General features: G+C 39.8%; 2 protein-coding genes across 7 annotated transcripts in view; one reads left to right on the plus strand and one right to left on the minus strand.

Annotated features, from left to right (window-relative positions):
* The window catches only part of wnt5b (wingless-type MMTV integration site family, member 5b), an 87,185-nt gene that overhangs the window by 24,811 nt on the left and 38,949 nt on the right, over nt 1-23,425 (minus strand). For 4 of the 6 annotated variants that reach the window (XM_011491002.4, XM_011491001.4, XM_020713976.3 and 1 more), the window contains exon 2: nt 8,773-8,840. The exons of the other annotated variants lie outside the window; for them this stretch is intronic. Coding sequence is in view for 1 of the 4 variants with exons in the window: in XM_011491001.4 (XP_011489303.1) it covers nt 8,773-8,840 (68 nt within the window). In the remaining 3 variants the exon portion in view is untranslated. The remainder of the gene's footprint in view (nt 1-8,772; nt 8,841-23,425) is intronic. 6 annotated transcript variants of the gene reach the window in all.
* fbxl14b (F-box and leucine-rich repeat protein 14b) lies at nt 4,031-7,945 on the plus strand. Its single transcript, XM_004083024.4, has one exon. The coding sequence runs from the start codon at nt 4,640-4,642 to the stop codon at nt 5,840-5,842; it is 1,203 nt and encodes a 400-aa protein (XP_004083072.1). The 5' UTR covers nt 4,031-4,639; the 3' UTR covers nt 5,843-7,945.

The raw sequence follows: 23,425 nt of genomic DNA on the forward strand, positions 1-23,425 counted from the left end.
CTAGACTGACTCCTACTTCTGTTTTCATATGAAAAACGATCCAAGTCAAAGTGTCTCCGTCTTTAGACTTGTCTTAGTTTAAATAAAGTATTTTGTTTTTAATAAAAATTGACAATTTCTTTGTAATATCTAAAAATGTTTCCCTTTCTACAACCTAACCGGAATGAGTCACCAACATGTCCATTAATGCTTTTAATAAAATTACTTCTTTCTACACAATAGACCAGAGTTCCATGGTTCACAATAGGCTGAGCAGCTGTTTGTTCTACAACACAGCAGGGTAACAGAAAAACATTGCAAAAAGATACGAATACATAAAAAGGTTCATTGTGAAAGAGTTATTGATGGAGAAGCTTTCAGGGCAGGTGCACAATACACACACACACCCACACCCACACAGTAACTATGTTTCAGTAGAGTGTAGGTGAAGCAAAAAAACACCTGAGGGAACATTAAAGATTCATTGCGTACAGTGTTCAGTGAGCAGGCATGAGTGGGTGCAACCTCGGGGCAATCAAGTCATTGTTTCTGTCTGCCTTCTCCTCCACATGTATGTATGCATTCACACGCTGTGTTTTGTGCACTTGTTTTGTGCGTTTAGGAGCAGGGAGAAAAAAGAATCTGCAGAGTCGTGGTGATATCCATTCGGTAAGGTGTCGACCTTCGGGGGGGTGGGGTGGGGGACGTGTTGACATGCACCCCCCCCCTGTAACCTTGGCAACCAGAGTTCGCAACTAATACAGATGAAGCGTGTTGTTGAGGCGAGCAATTATCCAGTTAGATCCCCCCTGAATCATCCAACACAGGCACACAAACTAACACAGACGCACACACATGAATAACAGTGACAAGTTGAAACTTAGATGTTTTACAACACTCACAGACGCACACACCTGCCAAATGCTGCTCTCATCTCTGAACAACTCTTTGTTTCACCCCTTATGGGGGGCACATTTAACACATTCATGCACCCTTTTCGGTGGCTCTTGTCCTCTGCTTCGTCCCTCATCCATCCATCTCTTCTCTCGCTCAGTGTGAGTACTAGCTGGGGCCCAGTGGGTTTCCTAAGAGGGGACTGACACTAAACAGCAGCGCACAAACAGCTGTGACACGAAAAGAGTACTCCACTAAAGCCAGCCTCTGTGTTCCTTTCTTTTTAAGTATTCTTTCCATTTGTTTTGACCTTTTCTAGTTCAGTTTTAGAACATTTTTGTGTAAAAAAAATACAACATGTGATGTCAGGTCAAGGTTTAGGTGTAAAAGCTGCACAGAAATCCATATTCAGCTTGCTTTTGCAGAATAGTCAACTGAAAATTTAAATTGGAAAAAAATATAAGATTTTTGTTCGATCAATACTTAGTTAGTCCCACTTTTGTCACATTCTTCTCAAAGATCATGCTAATTCCAAGCCATATTTATAACTCAAGGTTTTTACAATATCATTACAAAGCTTGGTATTCATGTCAGGACTGCTATTTTGAAAATGCATTATGCAGTCTGCACCTGAATACCAAGGACATAGGTGTTGGCAGCCACAAGGGACAGCGCTGTTAACTGCTTTCTTTTTGCCCTTGATGAAGGCACAGAATGTAAGTTAAGAGAAGAGTGAGACATTCTGAGTGGGACAGTAAAAAACTTTCCGGTACTTTTTATAAGACGTACAATATTAATTTAAAAAAGCAACACATAAAATTGCCTCTCTGTCTTATCTATTGCACAATATCAGAGTCTATAAATAGACAGCCTTCAAAATAGCTTAAAAATAAACTGTATTAGAAAAAGCTACTCTTTTCTGCGTTATAGACCATGATTATGAGACAGACATGTTTTGTAATCAGGATTGTCTTTTTTAAGAAACTAAAAAACGTTCCAAAGAAAACATAATGAGGCCAAAAGTCAAAAACAAACTAAATGAATAAATAACATGGACTGTTTTTGGCCATATGTTGACCTTACATATAGTCGTTTTTTGTTTTAAACAATACATTTGACGTCAGCTTTGATACTATCCACCTGTCAGACATGATGAATATAAAAGAGGACAGCACAAGCAAGATAACAGTTAAATTAAGTTTTAACCTATTTTTCTTGAAATGACTATTATTCTTTCAGATGCCAAGATAAAAGAAAATTGACAAAAATAATAATAAATCTTGAAAACAAATGTAAATAAATGACCTTAAATGAGCTCTCAATGGCATTTTTAAACATCTATTAAAGCCTGTTGGAGCATAAAAACAGTTCCATAGAGGAAAAAAAATTCCTGCTGTCATTTGGAATATGATATGGGAGGCTGGGATGCAGAGGTAGAGCAGAGATTGGAAGTTTGGTTCCTGCCTCACCCATCTACATGTGGAAGTGTCCTTGGGCAATACACTGAACCCCCCATTGCTCCTGGTGGTTATATTATGGCAACACCGTTCTGCAGCAGAGCCGTCATCAGTGTGTGAGCATAGGTGAATGGGACTGGGACTGTAAAGCGCTTTGGGCCTTTTTGGAAAGATAGGAAAGCACTGTATAAGTATATGCCATTTACCATTTAAACCACAGCAAAATAAGGGGTTTTGGTTATAAAAAAAATAATAATAACAATGGTGACAAAGTTGCTCCCAGCTGCACCTTTTTGGGGGAGAACCAATGTATTCTGCAAGCTCCTTTCGACATTTTCCCCCTAACCTTATCCCTGCTGGCTGTTACTGTACTCCTCTCTCATCAGCTCTCCCTCGTTTATGTAGCCTCTCTGTCACAGTTCACACGCGTCAGCAAAAGACAGTCTTAGTAGATGGCATTCCTTTCCCATGAAAAATATTTACATAGGAAAACATGAAAAGACACACAGTCCAGTGTCTGAGCTTAAACACATGCAAATGTGTGTTTGCATATGTTTACATATGAATTCATGCTGCAAAAATGACATTGAGCATGAAAGGGGATTGTAGGGGAGGAAAATTTACAAAGGGAATGAATACTAGAAAAATTGTATTAGCATTAATAAATAGTATAGTAAAAATAACAATAATAGAAAAAAAATACTTTTCCACATTTACTAGTTTTTCAGTGCAGACAAACTCCCTGAGAGAAAGTCTTTTGTTATCCTCGCATCAAAACACAGAACATAATTGGGTCCAGATATGATGCAACAGATTCTCTTTAGTTCTTTAGGAGAGACTTCAGAAAAACAAAATCTCTCTCATTTTTTGGGGCCATTCCATTCAACAAACTTTTTTTAGAGCGCATGGTTGTTAAACTGTTCTTGTTTAGCACTAGCTGGTGTATTTAAAAAAAGGACTGAAATTGTGACCAATCAGCATATCTTGAACATAAAGACCCACTTTGAGCTTAATTCTTTTTTTTTAAATATATGTCCTCCATCGTCAGAAAAATGCAACAAGAACATATTAAAAACACTATTTTCACATTTTAATGTAAGCTATGTTTGTTTTACTTTAACTCTTCAGCAAAAGACAATTCAATATATAAACAAACTTCTGATACCTGAACGTTCACATTTAGTCGTAAAAATCTAAAAAAGTTAGAGAAAAATCAGAGGGACAAAGAATCAGACTGATATTAACAATGCTGCTGGTTTAAACAGATCCCCATAAACAATAAATAAATAAACAATGTCGTCAGGGGGAAAAACGCAATCATAATATTTAATGTACTGAGCAGGACTTCAGTTGGTCTGATTCTTGTGTGGTCCGCTCAAAGGGTTAAAGCCCAAAGTGAACTGAATTGTAAGAAGTTGGTTTCCAAGGGAAACTGTTCGCACCGTTCCAGCTGAGGAGGGACAAACCAACTGAGTCACACAGAGGGGGCAGGGGTAAGCGGACAATACCGAGAGATCGAATTTTAATTGTTTCCCACATCCAGTGTTGAAATGTATAATTAGTTGTCATTATTAAATAACAAAATATTTAAGATAAAGTTATCTCGGGTGTTTGACTTCAAAGAGCGCTTGCTATTAGCGCCGCTGCTTCCCCGCCCCCCTCCCGTGCAGTCGGAGTGCTAAGGTTCCTGCCAAGTCGGTTTGAAAAGAGCAGACAAAGGCTTTGAGCCCAGGACGCTCCTCTCTGCCTCTCGCTTTGCTCACAAAGCCAGCCCAAGTCGCTCTTTTCTGCTTTTTCTGTCATGGAGCTGTTTTTGAGAAGCGGCGTTACGTGTGCAGAGTTTGTTTTTACTCTTTCTGTTTGAAATGTACGACCGTTTAGATCCCCGTTTGGCCGCGAGAGTAAGACGTTTTGTGGGTATAATACAAGGAAGCGTCGTCTGAGAGAGGGGGAAGGACTGACGCTTTTTCCTCCTCTCCTCCTCTTTCTTCCTTTCGCCCCCTCTCCTGCTCTTTTGGCGGATAGAGGGGCAGAGGCGAGGAAAAGAAACCATTTTTGTCTTTAAAAAAAAACATTTGAATCCTGCTGCGCAACCAACCGATCACGTGGCACCAGAGAGAGTTGGATCAATATAGAACAGTTAAGTGAGAGAAAAGGAAGAAACCCACAACTTCTATTTCTTTTTCACTTCTGTGGACAACTGTGACTGCTTGTAGTTGACTTGCAGCAGTGCCGGACTGAGTTCTTCATTTTTTTCTTCTTTGGAGGTGTGGAGTATTGATTCTTATATGCCTGGGTTTTGAAAAACAATGGAGACGCACATTTCGTGCCTCTTCCCGGAAATTTTGGCCATGATTTTCAGTTATCTGGACGTGAGGGACAAAGGCAGGGTAGCCCAAGTGTGTATGGCTTGGAGGGATGCAGCCTACCACAAGTCTGTGTGGAGGGGGGTAGAAGCCAAGCTGCACCTCCGCCGGGCAAACCCTTCCTTGTTTCCCAGCCTCCAAGCCAGGGGGATCCGGAGGGTCCAGATCTTGTCTCTGCGCCGCAGCTTGAGCTATGTCATCCAGGGCATGCCTAACATCGAGTCGCTCAATCTGTCCGGCTGCTACAACCTCACGGATAACGGGCTGGGCCACGCGTTCGTGCAGGAGATCCCATCACTTCGGGTTCTGAATTTAAGTCTGTGCAAGCAGATCACAGACTCCAGTTTAGGAAGGATCGCTCAGTATCTGAAGAACTTGGAAATGTTAGAACTTGGGGGCTGTAGCAACATCACCAACACTGGGCTTCTGTTGGTTGCCTGGGGCCTCCACAGACTCAAGAGCCTTAATCTGAGGTCCTGCAGGCATGTCTCAGATGTGGGGATTGGACATTTGGCTGGCATGACTCGTAGCGCGGCGGAGGGCTGCCTGAACCTTGAGTACCTGACCCTTCAAGATTGTCAGAAGCTGACAGACCTGTCACTTAAACACATTTCCAAGGGGCTGACCAAGCTGCGGGTGCTGAACCTGAGTTTCTGTGGGGGGATCTCAGACGCTGGGATGATCCACCTCTCCCACATGGGCTCCCTGTGGAGCCTCAACTTGCGCTCTTGTGACAACATCAGTGACACAGGAACCATGCACCTTGCCATGGGCAGCCTCAGGCTCTCCGGACTTGATGTTTCCTTCTGTGACAAGATCGGGGACCAGACCCTGGCGTACATCGCTCAGGGTTTGTACCAGCTGAAGTCCCTCTCCCTGTGCTCATGCCACATCTCTGACGACGGTATCAACCGGATGGTGAGGCAGATGCATGAGCTGAGGACCCTGAACATCGGACAGTGCGTGCGCATCACAGACAAAGGGCTGGAGCTCATAGCGGACCACTTGACCCAACTGGTGGGCATCGACTTGTATGGATGTACCAAGATCACCAAGAGGGGACTGGAAAGGATCACGCAGCTCCCCTGCCTTAAAGTGCTGAACCTGGGACTTTGGCAGATGACAGAGAGTGAGAAAGTGAGGTGATCAGTAATGTTTGCTTTGTGTGTGAATGCGTGTGTGTGCTCATTATTTGGATTTTGTTGGATGGAGAGGGAACACTCGAAGAAGGAGTTTGGGTGGAAAATGGGCTGTTTTCTTATTTAAAAAGAAAAAAAAACCCTCCTCGTTCCTTTTTACAAGATGAACCTTTTTCACACAACAGCTTTCTGTTTCAATGTTGCATTTTTCTCTTATTTTGTTGGCCTTGCAGGACTTTTATTTTGCTATGGTTTCATTTTTTTTCATAGAAAGCAAGCAAAAAGTTCATATATCTTAATAAATATTTTGATTTAATTTTAACTTTTAATATATCATGAAGTTTGACTTGAAAGCAAATCAATCAATTGACAATATCTTGAGTGCTAAGATTTTCAGAAGTTTGCAAATCAAGCTGGCATCCATCCAAACTTAATTTTCCTTTTTTTATTTTTATTTTTTTACTCAAATCAAAGAGAGGCTGTTAAACAATAGATGTATTTTTGCAATGAGTTTGGATTTGATGACAGCCATCACGCCTGAAAACATGAGGCTACCTCGTATGTGGTTAATTTTTCAAAGGGTGTATACTGTTAAAACGGATCAAAATGAAGTGAAGTGTAGAACAGGAGAAAATGTGCCTAAAGGGACTGCGTCTGCCCCCTCCCCCAACCAACCATCCCCTCCCTCTTTCCCTCCTTCGTTTATGAGCAGAGGCAGAAAAAACGACAAGTACACAATCTCACTACTGTTAATTTTCTCATTGTAAACAGCAACAATTTATCTGAAAGAGCTAGAAAAGTGCAGTCCGCCTGCAAGAACACACCGCTTTATGCAAAACTCAAAATACCCGCTAGTGTGCACAAGATTTTGTTTCCGTCTTTCTTTGGGGGGTAAAGTCTAACTTTATTGCCCCTTTGACCAACCTAAAGGAGACTAGATTAGAGCCTAGCAGAAATACCTGTAGCGATTCTCTAAAGACAGAAATCCAGAGGAATGTTAAGCTACGTACACATCGCCCTTGGCAACGCACGGTCAAGCGGCCACTTTTAATGAAAAGTCTATGTAAACACGCTAAAACTGATGTTTTGGGACTCTGCATTCAAAAGGGTCTAGGTACAAGATGCACGATCAAAAACCAGGTCAAACCTTGACCAATCAGGGACTCAGATTTTGTAGTGACGTATGGACCAGTCGGAGAAACTCGCAAATGATGGCAATCCATTGCAAAGATGCTAGCAATGAACCGAACTGTTTCCGTTTTGTGTCGCATTTGTGAGATCAGCACTGCTTTGACGAGACTTTCGAATCATAGGTGGTGGACTTACGCTAGTAAACAGTAGAAAAAGAACAAGAAGCCCCTTCCTGCTTATCCAGTGTGAACACTACGGGCTAAATGCGTTAAAAATGTGTGTTCCTGAACGCGCCTGGTGTGTACGTAGCTTTACATTTAAAAACCAAGCTACACTATTAACACATTGTTTGTCCTTATAGGATTGCAATGCTGTAGGTATTTTTGTATATTTTTTGCTGATGAAGAAAAAACATGAGTACTTCAAATTGAAGTGATTTCTGTGTCTTACCCTTTATATTGATAGAAACAAATCAGGGTTCGTCTCTTTTCTTCTTATATTGATACCAACACCACCTTGATCATATTGCTCTCATCAATGCAGAGTGAGGTCCTTCTCCCCACCGCCCCATCCTTGACCCCCACCCTGCCTGTCACCACCTCTCTGAATAAAAATACCCTTAAATCCATTCGGAGACATGCTCAGAATAAGGAGTAATCGATTATTTTCCTTCGTCTCTTGTTACAAGCATAACGCCTCTGTTCCTCTGTCCTTTCACACACACACATTCAGGCTGTACACACATGCACACGTGCACACTGATGCCAGTGTGCACGCATTTTTAATGTAATGCAATGACCTGCTAGAAAATGAATATAAGGATGTGCGTCCTGCTGACAAAGCTGTGTGTGTTTGACAATAAGAAGATGTACTGTATATTATGTGTTTGTAAAGAAGAAAAAAAAGGCAGAATCCCAAATGAAATTGTTTTATATTCTTACGGTTAAAACAATTAAAGATATTTATATAATGAACTCAAGAGAGCGGTGTGGATTGTGTTTGATTGTTGTCCCTGTTCCAGAATGATCTACGTCATATTTAGATTATTTTAATCTATTCAGCCTTGTTTATTTGAACGCGTTACTCCTAATAACCGCCCTCACGTTTGGGACTATTGTCCGAGATCAGTCTAGTCTTGCTTCTCAGAAAAGGCTGGAAAAAAAATCTCTTGTTTTATTATTTATGAGGTGACTCAAAATGGATGCTTGCTGTCTTCATTTGGCTGCAGCGCCCGTGTAATTAATTATCACCATGGCGTTTTTTAAACCCTGCTGTTTTTTTTTTCCTTTTCATCATTGACATCTCCTCTTCCCGCAAATGCTGCAGGAAGGTGTTGAGCCAGACGTCGCAGACAAGTTTAAGGTTTTTTCTGCTCCACGTGTGGCAGACATGCATTTGCACGCTAATGAGATTTTGAAGTTAGTGATGGCACGATTCCGTCTTTTTTCCCACCATCGGGATGCATCCTGTTTTGGAAGTGACGCCGTGGACGCACACGTGGCCAGACAGTAGCCACTGTCAATCTATAGAAGTGAGAAAGACAGCAGGTTCTGCACCCCCCACCACCTCTCCATCTCTTTCCCCTCTTGTTCAGTCACGCATGCCAGATCCTAGACCACGCAGGAGACCCCCCCCCATTCCCTGCTCTCTCATTGCCTGCCCCCTCACTAGCCCCCACAGTCTCTTCCTTTTAGCATTCCTCACCATCATTCAAAGCATTTAGCATTTTCTCCCTCCTGACTCAGTCCGCAGGGATTTAAGGGAAAAAGGCCAACAACAGGGATTGTTGACCAAAAGGGAACTCACACACAGAACGTCAAGGTTTTCGGTTTCTGAAGTTTTCCTCAGCTGGCCTTGGGTCTTGGGCAGCAGGCCTGAAACAAATGCACAAAAAATGCATTCAAGTTGTTAAGAAAAGCTCAACACTGTGAAAACGTTGATTTTATCCCCCTTTGTCTCCAAATTCTGACTTTCAGCTTGCACACATCCATCCGATTCAGGATTCGGACAACAGTGGTGTCACACACGGGTACAGAAAGATCTCCAGCAGGCTGAAATGCAGACTGGGGAAGATACAATCAGCTGCATTCACATGATAATGTGATACTTTATTAATCCCCACAGGGGGAAACTCTTTGTCCAGTACCCTTCTGAAGGGGTCACAGGTCAGAGCCTGCTTTAGAGCACAACCACTAGAACTTTTGGGGGAGTTGTATCCAAACAGGATGAAGAGCTGCAATGGGAAGTTACCTTCGTCACCCTGTTGCTGGTTTGTGAGGCCAGCTCTCATCTGAACGTACCGGTACTTAAAATAACAAGTTCCTTTTTTTACCCTAAAACATTAAAGGAGAATAACAATCTGTCCATAATGTGCATATTACCATTTCTCAATTTGCATTTGGAACAGACAGAGTGAACTCTGCTCGGGACTTTTACTGCAGAATCCGAGATTCATTGTGACAATGCATTGATAAGTGAATCTTTTCTTTGAACCATGAGGCAACTCGCAAGACAAATAGTACTTTACTCAGCCGTCGAAGTAACCAAAGGCTGGTTATATTTTTAAAAAAGGCCATGACCTCTTCATAGTGTCACTGTTCAGAGCCCAGTGTTACAGAGTACTTTAAAGGTAACACTTCCCTGTTCACTTCTCTTAAGCGGAATTTCTCTTCCCCTTTCATAAAAATGAAAACACATTTACAGTCAGTAAGGTGGAATTGCTTTGATTCAACCTGCATGCTTCAAATCTCAAAACAAAGATAAAAACTTCAAATAGATTATAACTTTTTGTTGAATGATCTATAAGTATTTACAGATATGTATTGTTTTGACCTTTAATGCATATGTAGAGCTTACTTTATTGGCTGCAGAAGCTTGTGTTCTAGTTTATTGGATAAAAATCCCCACAGATTTATTTATTAATGATTTTCAGCGGTGAGGTTATGATTGTACTACATATAATGTAGTACAACCCTCTTTTTACACTTTTTGAGTTTAAAAAGATTTGTTCAGTTAGAGCAACTCTTGTGTCAAAATTACATCTATGTTGATCTTATTTCAGAAAGTGTAAATCTGACAAGTTTATTTAAAAATCTGTCATCTTAACAAGCAGCTATAGGAGTTTTAATTCCAATCCATATTCAATTAGCTGGTTTTCACTTCATTTTTTGTCTGCCAAAGGATGGGGTCTCCTCTTATTTATCTTTTAGCAAGTCCAGTAGCTAAAATGATCTTTTTTTTAATACTAGAACAAAGAATAAAGTTAAACTAAAATATTTTCAATTGTAATACATTGCTCATTTTTAAATGATCAAAATTTCCTTAAAAAAAGATCAATCTGTGTCTCAACGACTTCTTTTGTGAAGAAAAGAAAGATCTTATTGATTTTATTTTATATTGACTTGTTTGTTCGTCTGTATTTTGCATTTTAAATAATTCCGAGGCCAGTCTTAGTCCTCTCTGACTGGTGTGATCAGGCACTGAACAACATTTTGCATCACCACTAATGAAGTGCAGCACTAGAAAATGACTCATCAAATGCATAACTAGCACATGCACCTGCATGCAGCATGAGTCATCAACTTTTAAAAAAATTTTATAGTGAATAAAAAAACTAAGAAATATATATAGACTTGCGGTTACTGATTTATAAAAAATATCTTTAAAAATAAAACGTTTCCGACTTTGTCAGGTTGAAATGTTACGAGTGGGGACACGGCTGAGGCTTAGTTTATTTAGACTTTATTTAGACTACCAAAACTCTTCTGTGTCAATTCATATATTTATATATATATTAGTTTTTTGCTGATTAAATTTTTATTTAAAGATTTGTTAAATCTCTCCTAGGAAGTTTTTTGTATTGTGAATTTTGAGTACAAAGACAATTTAAAGTTGTCGGTGTTTCCCTTTCGGCTCATCCCATCAGGGGTCGTCACAGTGAATGAGTCGCATGGTAAACTTAGCAATGTTTTACGCCAGATGCCCTTCCTTACGCAACCCTCTCAAAGCAACCGGGCTTGGGACTGGCACAGAAGTAGAGAAGGGAACAGGGAGCAGCCCGGAGTCGAACCCTGGTTTCACGGACGAAAGGCGCCGCAAACCAGCACGAGCTAAACCGGCTCCACAAAGACATTTTAAAGTGCTTTACATAAAACATTAAAGGCTCTATATCATGCAAATCCACTTTTTTTTTTACTTTTCAGGTCTATTATAATGCTCATTCCTCACAAAAACAACCCCAAAGCGGTATTTTGATCCATTTAAGCATTTCTGAGTATTCCTCTAAAAACTTTGCGCTTTGAGCTCCAGCCCCTCCTAATCCATGAAAACGAGCAGGTCCTCACACTAGCCGTAGTTACATGCGCAAAATATCAGACGCAGCTACAGTGACTTAGATAAGTGAAGAACAGCCTCTTCCAGGAAGATTCTGTGCTGCTAGCTCCGCCCCCAAGCTGCCTCACAAACCCACTTTCTCCTCTGAGCTAGCGGGGATTGGCTAAAATGGCTTAGTCCTTACAAGCACAATATGCACATCCATCTTTGCAAACGTTTGATTGTTGTTTGTTTTTGTGGGTGAGACCCAGACACGCTTGCGAGGCCGGCCCTAGGATGACGTCATGAAATGGGCGGCACCCATAAGGAGTGATAGCTGGTGCCTCAGAGATCGAGTCGTCTTACCTCAGAGTAGGAAAAGGGCACAGGAAAATAACTCTCATTTCATAAAATAATCTTTCTTTAGTGTGCTCAATATAATATATTATCATATATATGAATATAGTTTACTCATAAAGGCTTAAGTGAAGCATTATATAGGCCGTATAAAGAAAACATGTTAAATGTTTGATTGTTAAAAAAAGTTTTAAATAAAGTTAAAATGAACTGAATTGAAAGTAAGCTTAAAGTAACAGTGAGGATGTACATTTTTGAATATAAACTAATCAAATGCAGCTTAGATCAGGTGGGTCTATAGCCTGCATTCAAATAAACTGTCTGTTTCAGCAGATCTAAGGCTTTTGGAAGTCTGTTCCAGATCTGTGAAACATGGAAGCTAAATGCAGCTTCTCAATTTTTGGATGGACTCTAGGAACTGACAAAAAGCCGGATCTAGACCAGTGGAGAAGTCTGGTTGGAGCATTCTGCTTCTGGGGGTTAATCGTGTGTTATGATGCTAAACAAATCAAAGCAACAGAACTTTAAATCTCTAATATCCTCTGGCAGAGAGGCAGTCAGACCTCAGAACTGGATTGATGTGGTCAAATGTTTTGGTACTTGTGAGAACCCGAGCAGCAGAGTTTTAATAAGCTGCAGTTTCCGGTTTGATTTTTTTGGTAGTCTTCTAAAAAACACTGTTATAGTGGTCAAGTCGACTAAAGATGAATACATGAACTCGTTTCAGTTTATCCAGTTAATGCTTAGACATCAGATCTTTAATTCTCGAAATATTCTAAAGATAACTGTTGGCTTATATTTTGACTATCAAAATGCAGGTCTGTGTCCATCACTATACCAAAGTTTCTGGCCTGGTTGGTGGTTTTTAGAAGATTAGATTGAAGCTCTGTAGTGACCTCCAACAGTTTCTCTTTAGCTCCAAAGACAATAACATCAGTTTTTTTTGTTTATGTTTAGGTGAAGTAAGTTGTGGCAGGACCAGTCATTAATGTCCTAAAATGCATTTACCAAGAGCCTGTACGGGGCCTCAGTCTGCTGGTGTCAATGTAACATACATCTGTGCGTCATCTGTGTATCTGTGGTAACTAACGTTATTGTTCTTTTTAACCTGGGCCAGTGGAAGCATGTACATGTTCAGTGGAAGTGGCCCCAGGATGAAGCCAAAGAAGTTCCTTTTGCAAACTGCTGGTAGACAAAATCTAGTAACAAGAAATGTAAATTTACATTATTGAAACTTATTGCAGGGAGTTCCTCTGTAGCACATGCAAAGGGGTGCCTTCCTACATATTCATTTCTAAAATGTTGTCAGACAATTCTTTTCTTGCTTGGGCTCTAATGTTATGTTCACACCGGGCTCGGAAACGAGCGACCTCTTCTAATGAAAAGTCTATGCGAACACTCGCATATTGCACGTTTTGTGCTCTCGCGTTCGTGTGTCACAATTTTTAAGTCAGTTTTCGGGCTCTACGTGCAAAATGTGAAGTGAATGCACGCTGAAAGTTAAAGCAGTTAAATTTTGACGAATCAGGGACTCGGATTTGGTAGTGTCCCTTTCAAAACATGGAAGTGCTAGCTAACCTTTTTGGCCTACACAAAATTGACTTCAGAGGAGAAATTAAAAATTGCGGTTTATGCCTGGCCAGAATTGTACAACTCCAAGTCTTTCATATATTGGAATAATGCTGTAAAGACAAAGCTTGGAGCAAGATTCACAAGATTCCCATTGCTTTGACATTATGCACCAAGCCTCTTCTGATTGTGAATACATGTGTCAGGTAGCGACAGACCTGTGTGAACACAGTATGTTAAAAGCGCATTCAAATACCCACGTTCAGCACATGCCAAGGTTGTACGTAGCTTGACAACACCACTTCTTCTAGGTTTGAGGTTTGTTTTTTCCAGTTAAAAAAAAACAAACTCATGTGACCTTGTGCTCCGGCTGGATAAAGCTTGCAACAGTCTCCAGCCTGACTGATTTGCACATACAGCTGTTTCCAAAAAAAAATTGTCAGAGGCTCAGTTCACGTGTGAAAACAGCTTTAATGAGCAAATTTTCTACCTTTCAACAGTCAGGCCACAGCAACCTGCTCTCTTCCCTTCAGTCTTTCAACAAGCTAAGCTCTCTGCAGACTTTCCATCTGCACTGTGCAGACATAATTAAAACAGAATCACATTTTTTCCCCTTATTCATACATTTAAGTAAGCAGCAGAATATCAAATTAAACAAAATCCTTTGACACGTTTGTTAACATGAAACATTTACAAGTTGACAGAGACTGAGAGCTGCTTCTCCTTTTTAGCTCTACTCCCGTGTTTGAATATCACAGCTGGCTGAGCAGAGCAGCCCTCAGATTTGTGAACACTTTTAACTCAAAGCTTTTCATGGCTTTTCTGTGTTCGTAGCAGTGCTAAAATGAAAGCATCGAATCATGCAGAAAATGACTTGATTCTCAACACATCTTGCTGGGATTCTTCTCTTCAAACCACAGATCTGGGTATTTGAATGACTGACAGCTCCTAGCAAGTTCATTCAAAAAAAATTGCCGCCACCTAAATAAGAACCACATTTCTGCTGCATGTAGGTCGCTGACAAAATCTTATTGTACTACAAAAGCTGCCTCTGTGTTTGAACTTTGCTGTGTATGTTGTAAAAGTTGAATTGTGACTCGTCACTTTGCGCTCTGAAACAAGTTTCCTGTCAGACAAAAAGGAACAGCTCTATGTATGTGTGCAAGTGTGTTTTACTGCCATCATTAAGGAGAAGTTCACCATTAACAGGGGAACTGGGACTATTCACAACAAAGCACTGTGGGTATTAGCATCAGAGTGTTATTGCCCTCCCCCTCATGCCTCCGTCTCTTTGGCTGCAAAAACTCCAAAACTGTTTTTTCCTGTCTGCCGCCTCGTCTGCCAGTCTTTTTTTTGGCCTGTCTGTGATGTATTCCTTTTCAACAAATGTTAAAGCGTTTTCTTCTTTTTCTTCCTGTTTTCAACGTCTTGCCGTTGCTTGGCCGTTTCCCCCTGTTTTAACCCTACATTTCCTCCCATGTCTTTCTCCTTCCTCCTCTATTTCTCTTTCATCTCATTCATTCATTCTTTTTTCTTCACCCCCCCAAATCTCACCGACTCCTTATCTGTCTCTCTCCCTCTTTCAGTCCTTACCTCTTAAATTGTGTTTCACCTGGTATTGAGGTGTCACTGATGTACAGTAGACATCTCTTTGAAGTCCCAGGGGCGGTGTGTTCATGTGTGTACATGTGTGCAAACAAACGCTGCGCTGTTTTTGATTTGGGGTTCTCTGAAGAAGTAACAGTAATGTATGAGCTCTCATCCTCTGACTTTTATTGCTCTTCATGTTTTGTTCTTTCATCAACAAATCAGTCATTTGTTTGAATGAATTTAAATAACAGACGAAGAAAACTTGAACTTTTTACTTTCATTCACAACACAAAAAGTAGGTTTGCTTTCTAAAGGTGCCAAGAACAGCATTGGTTTCAAACGAGACGTTTTTTCAGATAACCGTAAATGAATAATTCTTTGTGAAGCAAAAGTCACACACAAGGCGTTGTTGCAATGCAGCAAAAATACAACACAGCAGCAGGAGGAAAATGTTAAGATAGAAGTTTTTGGGTTAAAGGAAGACAATGACAGAGTAGGAGGAACATTTCTTGCAGAAGCTATAAAAAGAGTTAAATGAAACCTTGTTAACTGGGGTTGGAACATCATACTTAGTCCGGTTTCTTGGAAGTTCTGACCAATCACACAACTGTTCTTACACAAAAGGAACAAGTACAGAAACCAGGGGGAACTGTGACTTTAGATTTAAAGCAGATTTAAAAACTAAAAGCGAGTCTACCAAAAACACTACAGTATTCTTTTAACCGCAATGATAAATAGCCCAAACAGCATAGAAAAACACACAACTCGATTTTAAAACTTTTTTTGTCTCTTTTTTTTTTAATGCTAACATTGTCTAGTCATTGAAAGGTGACAGTCAAAATCAACTCTAAAACAAGACATGTTCCAAGAACTGACCGGCTTTTTTTGACCCAACTATTTGCATGGTTAAATGACGTCACATTATGCCAAGAAGGGGTCAATAAGAGAACAAAAAAACTGTCTGCATGTTGGCTCACTGCCATAGACATCTATTCATTGGACTTGTAGTCGCTGACTTCACCCACAGGATTCTGAGCAGCAAATATTAAGCCTGAAGTGGGACGGCCATGTTGACAGTACATGATTGGGTGGGACAAAGTAAAGTGAGAGTATTATTGAGTCTACTCATGGGTCCGCCCACCTGCCAATGAATAAGACACAGTCCTAATATTGGACACATTTGAGCTCAAAAAGTCGCATTAAAAAGACCCTAACTCCACACCTCCCTAAAGTGCTCATGAGTGATTTGAGTATAAAATCTATTTTTTCTTTAACATTAGACTCAAAAGGAGACCACTGTCTTTAGGCCCCAGTCTCCAGTGGTCAAGTGAGGAACTGCAACATTTGGTAAATCCCGGTTGGAATCCATGAACAGAAGGTGGGGAGCTGCTCGATACAAACCAATGAGCTTCATCTGCCAACCACCACCGGAACATAAAATGAATACATATTTTGTAATACTCTCTGGTATATTTTCAACACTGTACTGAAGCTTGGGGAAATCTGCTTTCCAACCTCTGTTTATATTTTACAGAAAGGGCTATCAATAATATTAACCAAGCAAAATCCCGATATCCACTTTAAGTCAAATTTAAAATACTAAAATCACCTGACTCTATGACATTCTTGATAGTTCCATTTCTGTTCAAAATAAGATATAGCTTTCTTCCAAATCGCTTATAAAGAAATGTTTTTTGAAAGAGAAGGAGGATACAGGTTAAGGGAGAACTGAATTTAAAATTAAACTCAAAAAGATTCAGCATTACAATAATTGGAGTAAAAAGTGGAATGATGTGATAATGACATGCTGATGATTGATAAATCTTCCGACAGACAATGATATTGATAATGAGAACATAATATGTAGATTTTCTGTTGTTGTTCTTTTTTATTTATAAGTTTATAAAAAAAAATATTGTTCTGTTTTGATGAAGTATGAGTCAGTCTTCATTGACATTTATTGCATGGATCCCTTTTTAAAAAATGTCATTTCTAAAATCTAAACTCAATTGTATAAAAAGTTCACTTGTGTTAAAAAATTAAACACGATCAGGTAATGTTGCAAAAAAGATAACAATTCCTCTCAAAGTTTTTTAGCAAATACATTTTTGGTCATGTTGCTGTGTTTAATATTTTCTTCTGTTCATTTTAGGTAAAACTCTGAAAGATATTTTACTCAGCACAAAAAAAGCGTAACAATGAGGAGAGGAGTTTAAAATAAAACTGGACTCAAAAGTACCTTTACTTTCTGGGTTTCTGGCTGGCATAGGGTGAAACAAGATAGAGAGGAGAAAAGGAAAAAAGCACCTCTGTCAGCTATTAACAGCACCCATCCTCCAGGGACGAAAAGAGAGGGTAGGGTGGAGAGAAAAAAGAAAAAAACCACGGAAAGTGGTGAAAAGCAGACCATAAACAAGGAAAGAGACGGATGAAAAAAGGAAAAACTGGTGAAAAAGAAAAGTAGAGAAAAGGAAAGGAATTTGTGAGTCACTGTTTAACTGTGGGCTGGGTTGCCATGTTAAAATACAGACTTGGGTACAGACACAAACTTTAACCAAATATTAACACTACCTATAGTTGGCAGAGCGCAGTTAGTGAAATTATTTATGCAAAAAAAATCCCGTCATTGCCCATCTCATAACTTACCGGCCAGCAGAACAGCTAATTAACTTCAGTTGGACACTGGGCCCACACACAAACATTGACAAGCATAGCCGGCTCCACATTCCTCTATAGGTAATGAGCTTCTTTCCAGCTTTTACAGCAAAAAATAAAAAAAGCAAAGGTGTCATCACCCACCCAGTTGTGGTCTTTAGAGAAGCTCTTCATAAATTCCAATTGTTTCTCTTTCTTTTGACTACATCTTATTGGGAGTGGTTATGCTACTCCATGTGCGCCAACATATTACACAGACTAAGGAAACAAACCACTAAATCTTTAATTTGCAGCCATAAGACATGTTAATTTAAAGTGAAACACTGGATTGTGTTGCTGAATCTTTTATAATAGCCTGGGCAATTACGATGGGATGCTGAGAATTATGCAGCATGTGATGCTGACTTCTGCTCCCTATTCCTGCTTCCTTGCACAGAACCCAGAGGAAAACGACAGGAATGCGAAGATGGAGAGGAGCTTGACATGAGTTTTTTTTTAGCTTTCTTTGTCTCAATGTGAAACCACGTGCAGCCCTGGCAGAAATGTGACAGATAACTGCTATGTGAAAAGCTAACAGGCTTGCACACACTCTAATTTGTCAGGTGAGATGATCCGGTAGCGTGGGAGCTGCGAAGAACTTGCTTGTCTTCCTGTGCACGTGATTCAATGTGCATGTGTATAATAATACACACATGCAGGTTTACGTTTGCCTCCAACTGCCGGCTCTCTGTCAGCTTGTCATTTAGGCATCAGTACAGAGGAACTTTTCCAGCCTCTCTCCTTATATTGTTCAGAATTTGTCATGCTCTTCTAAAACAGGAGAAAAGGGGAAAAAGAGCTAAAGGTTTGGAAGTTGTAGAGCATCAAATCTCATATCACCAAATAGTTTTATAATTTATATTAAATAGATATGAGAAGAAAAATAAAGATTGAAGATATAAGACATCCAAATGTGTGTTTTTCAAAGCTCCAAAAGCAATTTAGAGCCATAGTATTTGTGATATTTGGTCAAAATCATTGACTTTATAGGAGAAATGGACTGAGCAAGAGTGACGTCACTCATAAAAAATGGCTAAATGAAAAGAAGTCAATTCAATTTTTTCGCTGTATGGACGTCACCATGTGGGAGCCAGACAGTAAACTGTGATTGCTTCAAATTGGTTGAGTTATTGTTTCTATGGCAAGCACTTTAACCAATCAAGAGTGAGCTTGTTGGAAAACCACACCCCTGCCTTTTAAAAGCAGGCTTAGGAGAATTTTCCAATCCAATGTTTTGAACGTTGGACGTGAGACCACATACTTTTATTGAGGCATCTGATTGTCCAGTTTATAACTTAAATAAATTGCGCTTCATAAAAAATGTGAAAAAAGTAGAATTATCAAGAACATGCGTTATGTTATCCTGACAAATGCAATGACTGAATAAAAGCAGTTTATTTCTCAATAAAAGTTTATGGGATTTTGGCTTCTTCAAACCAACGGGTACTTTTCACATACAGGTCATATTTTTAGTCTTATTTTTTATTCTTGATGCTTGGAGCCATGAATATTTTGGCAGCTCACTGTTTGCATTTTGGAAATTGGAGTATAAAATTAGATAAAATTTAAAACTTCAACTGCAGAGGTTTTCATGAATTGGTCAAGTGGTCTTGGTTGAGAACCAAATGCAGCATTGACCTTCTGATGTACACCCCAGAACTCAAAAAGCAGTGGGATAAAGAGCCCAAAAATTAATTTAAAGCCTTGTAAAAACAGCTTAAATGTTCAAAGCATGGAGTGGTTCCTCCAAAGCTTTCTTCCTTCAGCTTCATAGAATATTTATTGATGCACCAGAATATGAACACCAAGAATGTCACATTTACACAGAGCTGGTGGGAGCCTAGCAGTTTCAAAGCTACTGCTATTGTTGTAAAAAGGGAGAAATACAGAATTTAATGACAGTGAAAGTGCCGATAATGCAAGAAACTTTCTAAAACCTGGACCAGCTTTGAGCCAGCAGACAGTAAGAAAACCTCCATCAAACAGTTGCTTAATATTCAGTGGATAAAGACATTACTGGGAGAGAGAATGGCACTCTTATCGCCCAGTAAGTGAATTACAGTCAATTTGCATGTTGAGTGAATTTAACTCAAAAGAGCCTCAGATCCAGAGCATGGCGTGCCCTATGATAACCAGCCCGTCTATTTCAGTTTGACAAAAGCTTTGTCCACATCAGACTTTTGATTGGCTTATATGTGTGCACATCTGTTTGCATTAGTATTGGATCATTGCTGGATTTTAAACAACAAGTGAGTGGTGGCAAAGAAAAGCAGAAAGATATAAAATTGTATTAAAATTTCTATGATTGCTAGACTTTCTTTTTAATTTTGCAAACTTGACATTCTTTTACGTTTCCCATAGTCTTTCAAAGTCAAAGACTGGTGGTTTGAAAGTCAAAGCATATGTTACACCACCACCACGCCCCATGGCGTGGAGAGGTTTCTGTGTGGAGTTTGCGTGTTCTCCCCGTGCATGTGTGGGCTTTCCCAGGGCTTCCTCCCACCGTCAAAAACATGCCTCATAGGTTAATTGGTAGCTCTAAAGTGTCCCTAGATGTGCTTGTGTGAGTGAGTGTTTGTGATTGTCTGTGACAGACTGGTGACCTGTCCAGGGTGTACTCCACCTTTCCCATCAGTAGCTGGGACAGGCTCTGACAGTTCCGTGACACTGGAAGGATACAGCAGGTTGGATAGATGGATGGATGAATGGATGGATGGATGGTTGGATGGATGCTACACCACTGTACAATATCGTGGAGGAAGTGACTTATTGCATTTCTGCATAGCAGTATATTTACGTTTAAAGTGTCAATGTGTTGTGGCCAATTTACGAAGGATTTAATATTTATTGTTTAACTACATTACACCAGCATTCATATAAACCGACTGAAAGGTTTTCCGTCATTCTTACTTTCTTATTGGAAAATCAAAAAAAGTTTTTTTCCAAATTCCAAATTATTCTTTCAGTCAACACAAGAAACTATGTTCTTTTTCAATTTTGAACACCTTTGAAGGAACTAAACTTGTAGAAAAAAAATTTGACACATAAAGAACTTTACGAGAGCAAACAAGGACAGGGTGTGATAATCACCCCAAGAAAGAAAGAGGCTTAAAAACAGACAAATAAAGAAATAAAGTAAGAAAAAGACATGGGAGCTGGAGTGAGAGTAGATGAAGAGAGAAACAGAGTGGAATACAAACAGTGGCTGTGGGTGTGTGTGCTTGTACACCAGGTGTGTGTCTGACATCCCCAAGGTCCTCCTGGCTGTCTTCTCCCATTGATTAGTTCATATTGATCTGGCCTGGCACAGACACTCTTGACACACACACGCAAGCGAGCTCACAGCATGGTTCACTTGATTTAGCCTGGCTTTGACACAGGAGACATAAGGGTACATTGTTAACACACACACACGCACAAACAGGTGCATGTAAACACACACACGTGCCAGCGGATGCGGACAAAAGAACATGTACAAAGAATCATTTTGTCTCTAAAAAGGAAACCATCTTTTTTCTGATGCACATACACAAGTATGCTTGTCAAACACTCACACCCACTGTTTGTTCATCAGCATTTGTTGTGTGGCAGGGATCAGCGAGCACATAAGAGGCAGGCGGTGAGTTAAAATCTTAACGCAAACTGGATAAAACATGGGTTTGTTTTTAACTAACTGTGTGATTCCTTAAACACTAAGTATATTGATGCACATGCTAAACATTTTTTAACATTCTTTGCATTTTAAAGTTAGTTTGGATGAAAATGCTGTAAATTTTGTTACTAAACAGTTTTTTATTGTCAATGAATTAAAAGAATTTTGCATGCAGACATTGAAAAGGAGCCTTTACATGAGAGCTCTTTGTCTAGAAATGCAGGAAATAAACACAATATTAGTATTTGGCAATAATGGCATAAAAGCGCAACAATTAGTGTTGGAAAAATAAAAATTGATGTTTTTTAATGTATATAATCTTGCTTTGACTTTAAAACTTGACAAATGAACACATCAGTATGTCTTCATCAGACTTTAGCCTGATATGTGACGACTTGTCAGTTTTCCTGTCAATTTGCTTCATAAATATAGACCCTGTGGTTCACTTTCTTTCTTTGTCATTATACACCGCACCAGAAGCTAACTGGTGCTTAAACTCTGTAACAGTTTCTGGTGTTACAGTGAGCTCTGTTGAGCCTGGCTTTAGTGGTAAAACACACAGCTAATGCGAAAACGGTGCTAGTGACAGAAAATCTACGGTAGTCAATCTACATGACAACACCATTTCACACAGTTACCAACAGTAAGGTTGGTGTCAGTGAGACAGTAAAGTATAAAATAAAAAAGAAAGAAAGAAAAAATCGTGTTTGGATGTTTGCTCTTGGATGTTTTTTGCTTATAAACCAAGTTGAATTGAACTAAACTTTGAGCCTTGGATGGAACTTAACTTAGTTTATTTAGGACTGTTTTTCTTAGGGTGTATTCTGACTGAACACATTTGGTTCGTTTAAAGTGAATCAGAGTTCGTTTTCCCTAATAATCTGGAGCAAATCTTCAGTCTGAATACACCCAAGCAGACCCTGGTCCGGGACCAGGAACCGCTCTCTGACCCATCTTTTAAGGTGGTCTCAGTATGAAAGCAAACCAAATGAAGGTGTACAATTTTTGCAGTCTTTCAGTCATTCATGGTGGAAAGGTAAAGCGCCCTTCGACAGCGGAAAACAGTTACCACAAGACAAAAGCTTGACTGATTCTACATTGATCCCCTGCAGACAGGACATTGGTCAGTGCTGACATTTATACTTGTGTACTGTTGTTCACTTCTGTGTTAACCCTGAAACGATAATAAATGAATAAAAATGAAGAGTCTAATGCGGGGATGTCCAAACTTTTTGCAAAGAGAGTCAGTTTTGGTGAGATAAAAATAAATCAAAGCCAACCATTCAGTCTAACATTCTTTGATCTATTTTAACAACATTTTCTTTCAACGGCATACTTTTCAAATCTTCACATAGAAAACAAATACATCTAACTACATTTTTACCTAAACTACTGTCAATTATTTGCAATTTTTTTTTGTTATATCTGAAGATTTGTGGGTCACAGAAAGCTTTTCTGTGACTTGAGTAACTGCAGTCAAACATAATCACTTGCTGCAAAAAGCACGAGTCCAAAGGCAGCAGCTAAAAATGCCAGGTTTGCAATTGGTGGGTTAAAGGACTAAGCAAACTCTATTTCAAATACAGAAGGAAAGACAATATAGTTAGTCAAGGTGCCCTTGAGCAAAACATCTCAGCTCAAAGTACTTTGGGGCTGTTGAGCAGCAACAGAAAAGCTGTGTTTTTGTTTGGGGCAGATCTCTGTGTGAGTGTTAGATGGTGTGTGCTTAGTGTTGGAATTTGTGTGTGGCTGTGTTTTCTGAATTTACAGTTATGACAGGCAGAGGAGAAAAACAAACAAGCAAAGAACATTGAAAAGCTGCTCATCAACAACCCGCCAAATGAAAAGACCATTTGTTTGGAGCAAAGCAATGCATGATGGGTTATGATGGCAGGTGTCCCACACAATCAAAACCAAACTAGAATTTGTACACCAAACATAGATCTTGTTATTTATCGTATAACGAGGATCGATGAGAAGCTTCCTTGTTTTTATTTATTGTTGCTCATAAGTCCTTAGTCACGTAACAATCTGTTACCTCCCTTTAGTTTTTTGTGCTCGTGAAAGCAAACTCTAAAAATCCAGTGTGGGCACGGCTACGCAAATACAGGCAATCACAGAGACATACACATGCAGCCTTCTGCTGCTGTGATGGCTCTGAGCTGTCAAAACAGCCTCGCTTGCCCTGCCCTTCCCTCACAAAAGCAGCTTGACTGAGCTTGTCTCTGCAGGCTCACAGAGACTGCTGTCTGTCCAGCCTCATTCCTCCCTTCCTCCTGACTTTTC

Source organism: Oryzias latipes, chromosome 23, assembly GCF_053564925.1.
Source record: "Oryzias latipes strain Hd-rR chromosome 23, Olatipes_Hd-rR_3.1".
NCBI classification, from domain to species: Eukaryota; Metazoa; Chordata; class Actinopteri; order Beloniformes; family Adrianichthyidae; genus Oryzias; species Oryzias latipes.

Excerpts from the sequence above, each read along its gene's own strand:
- fbxl14b (XM_004083024.4), top strand. The coding sequence starts at position 4,640 with ATGGAGACGCACATTTCGTGCCTCTTCCCGGAAATTTTGGCCATGATT.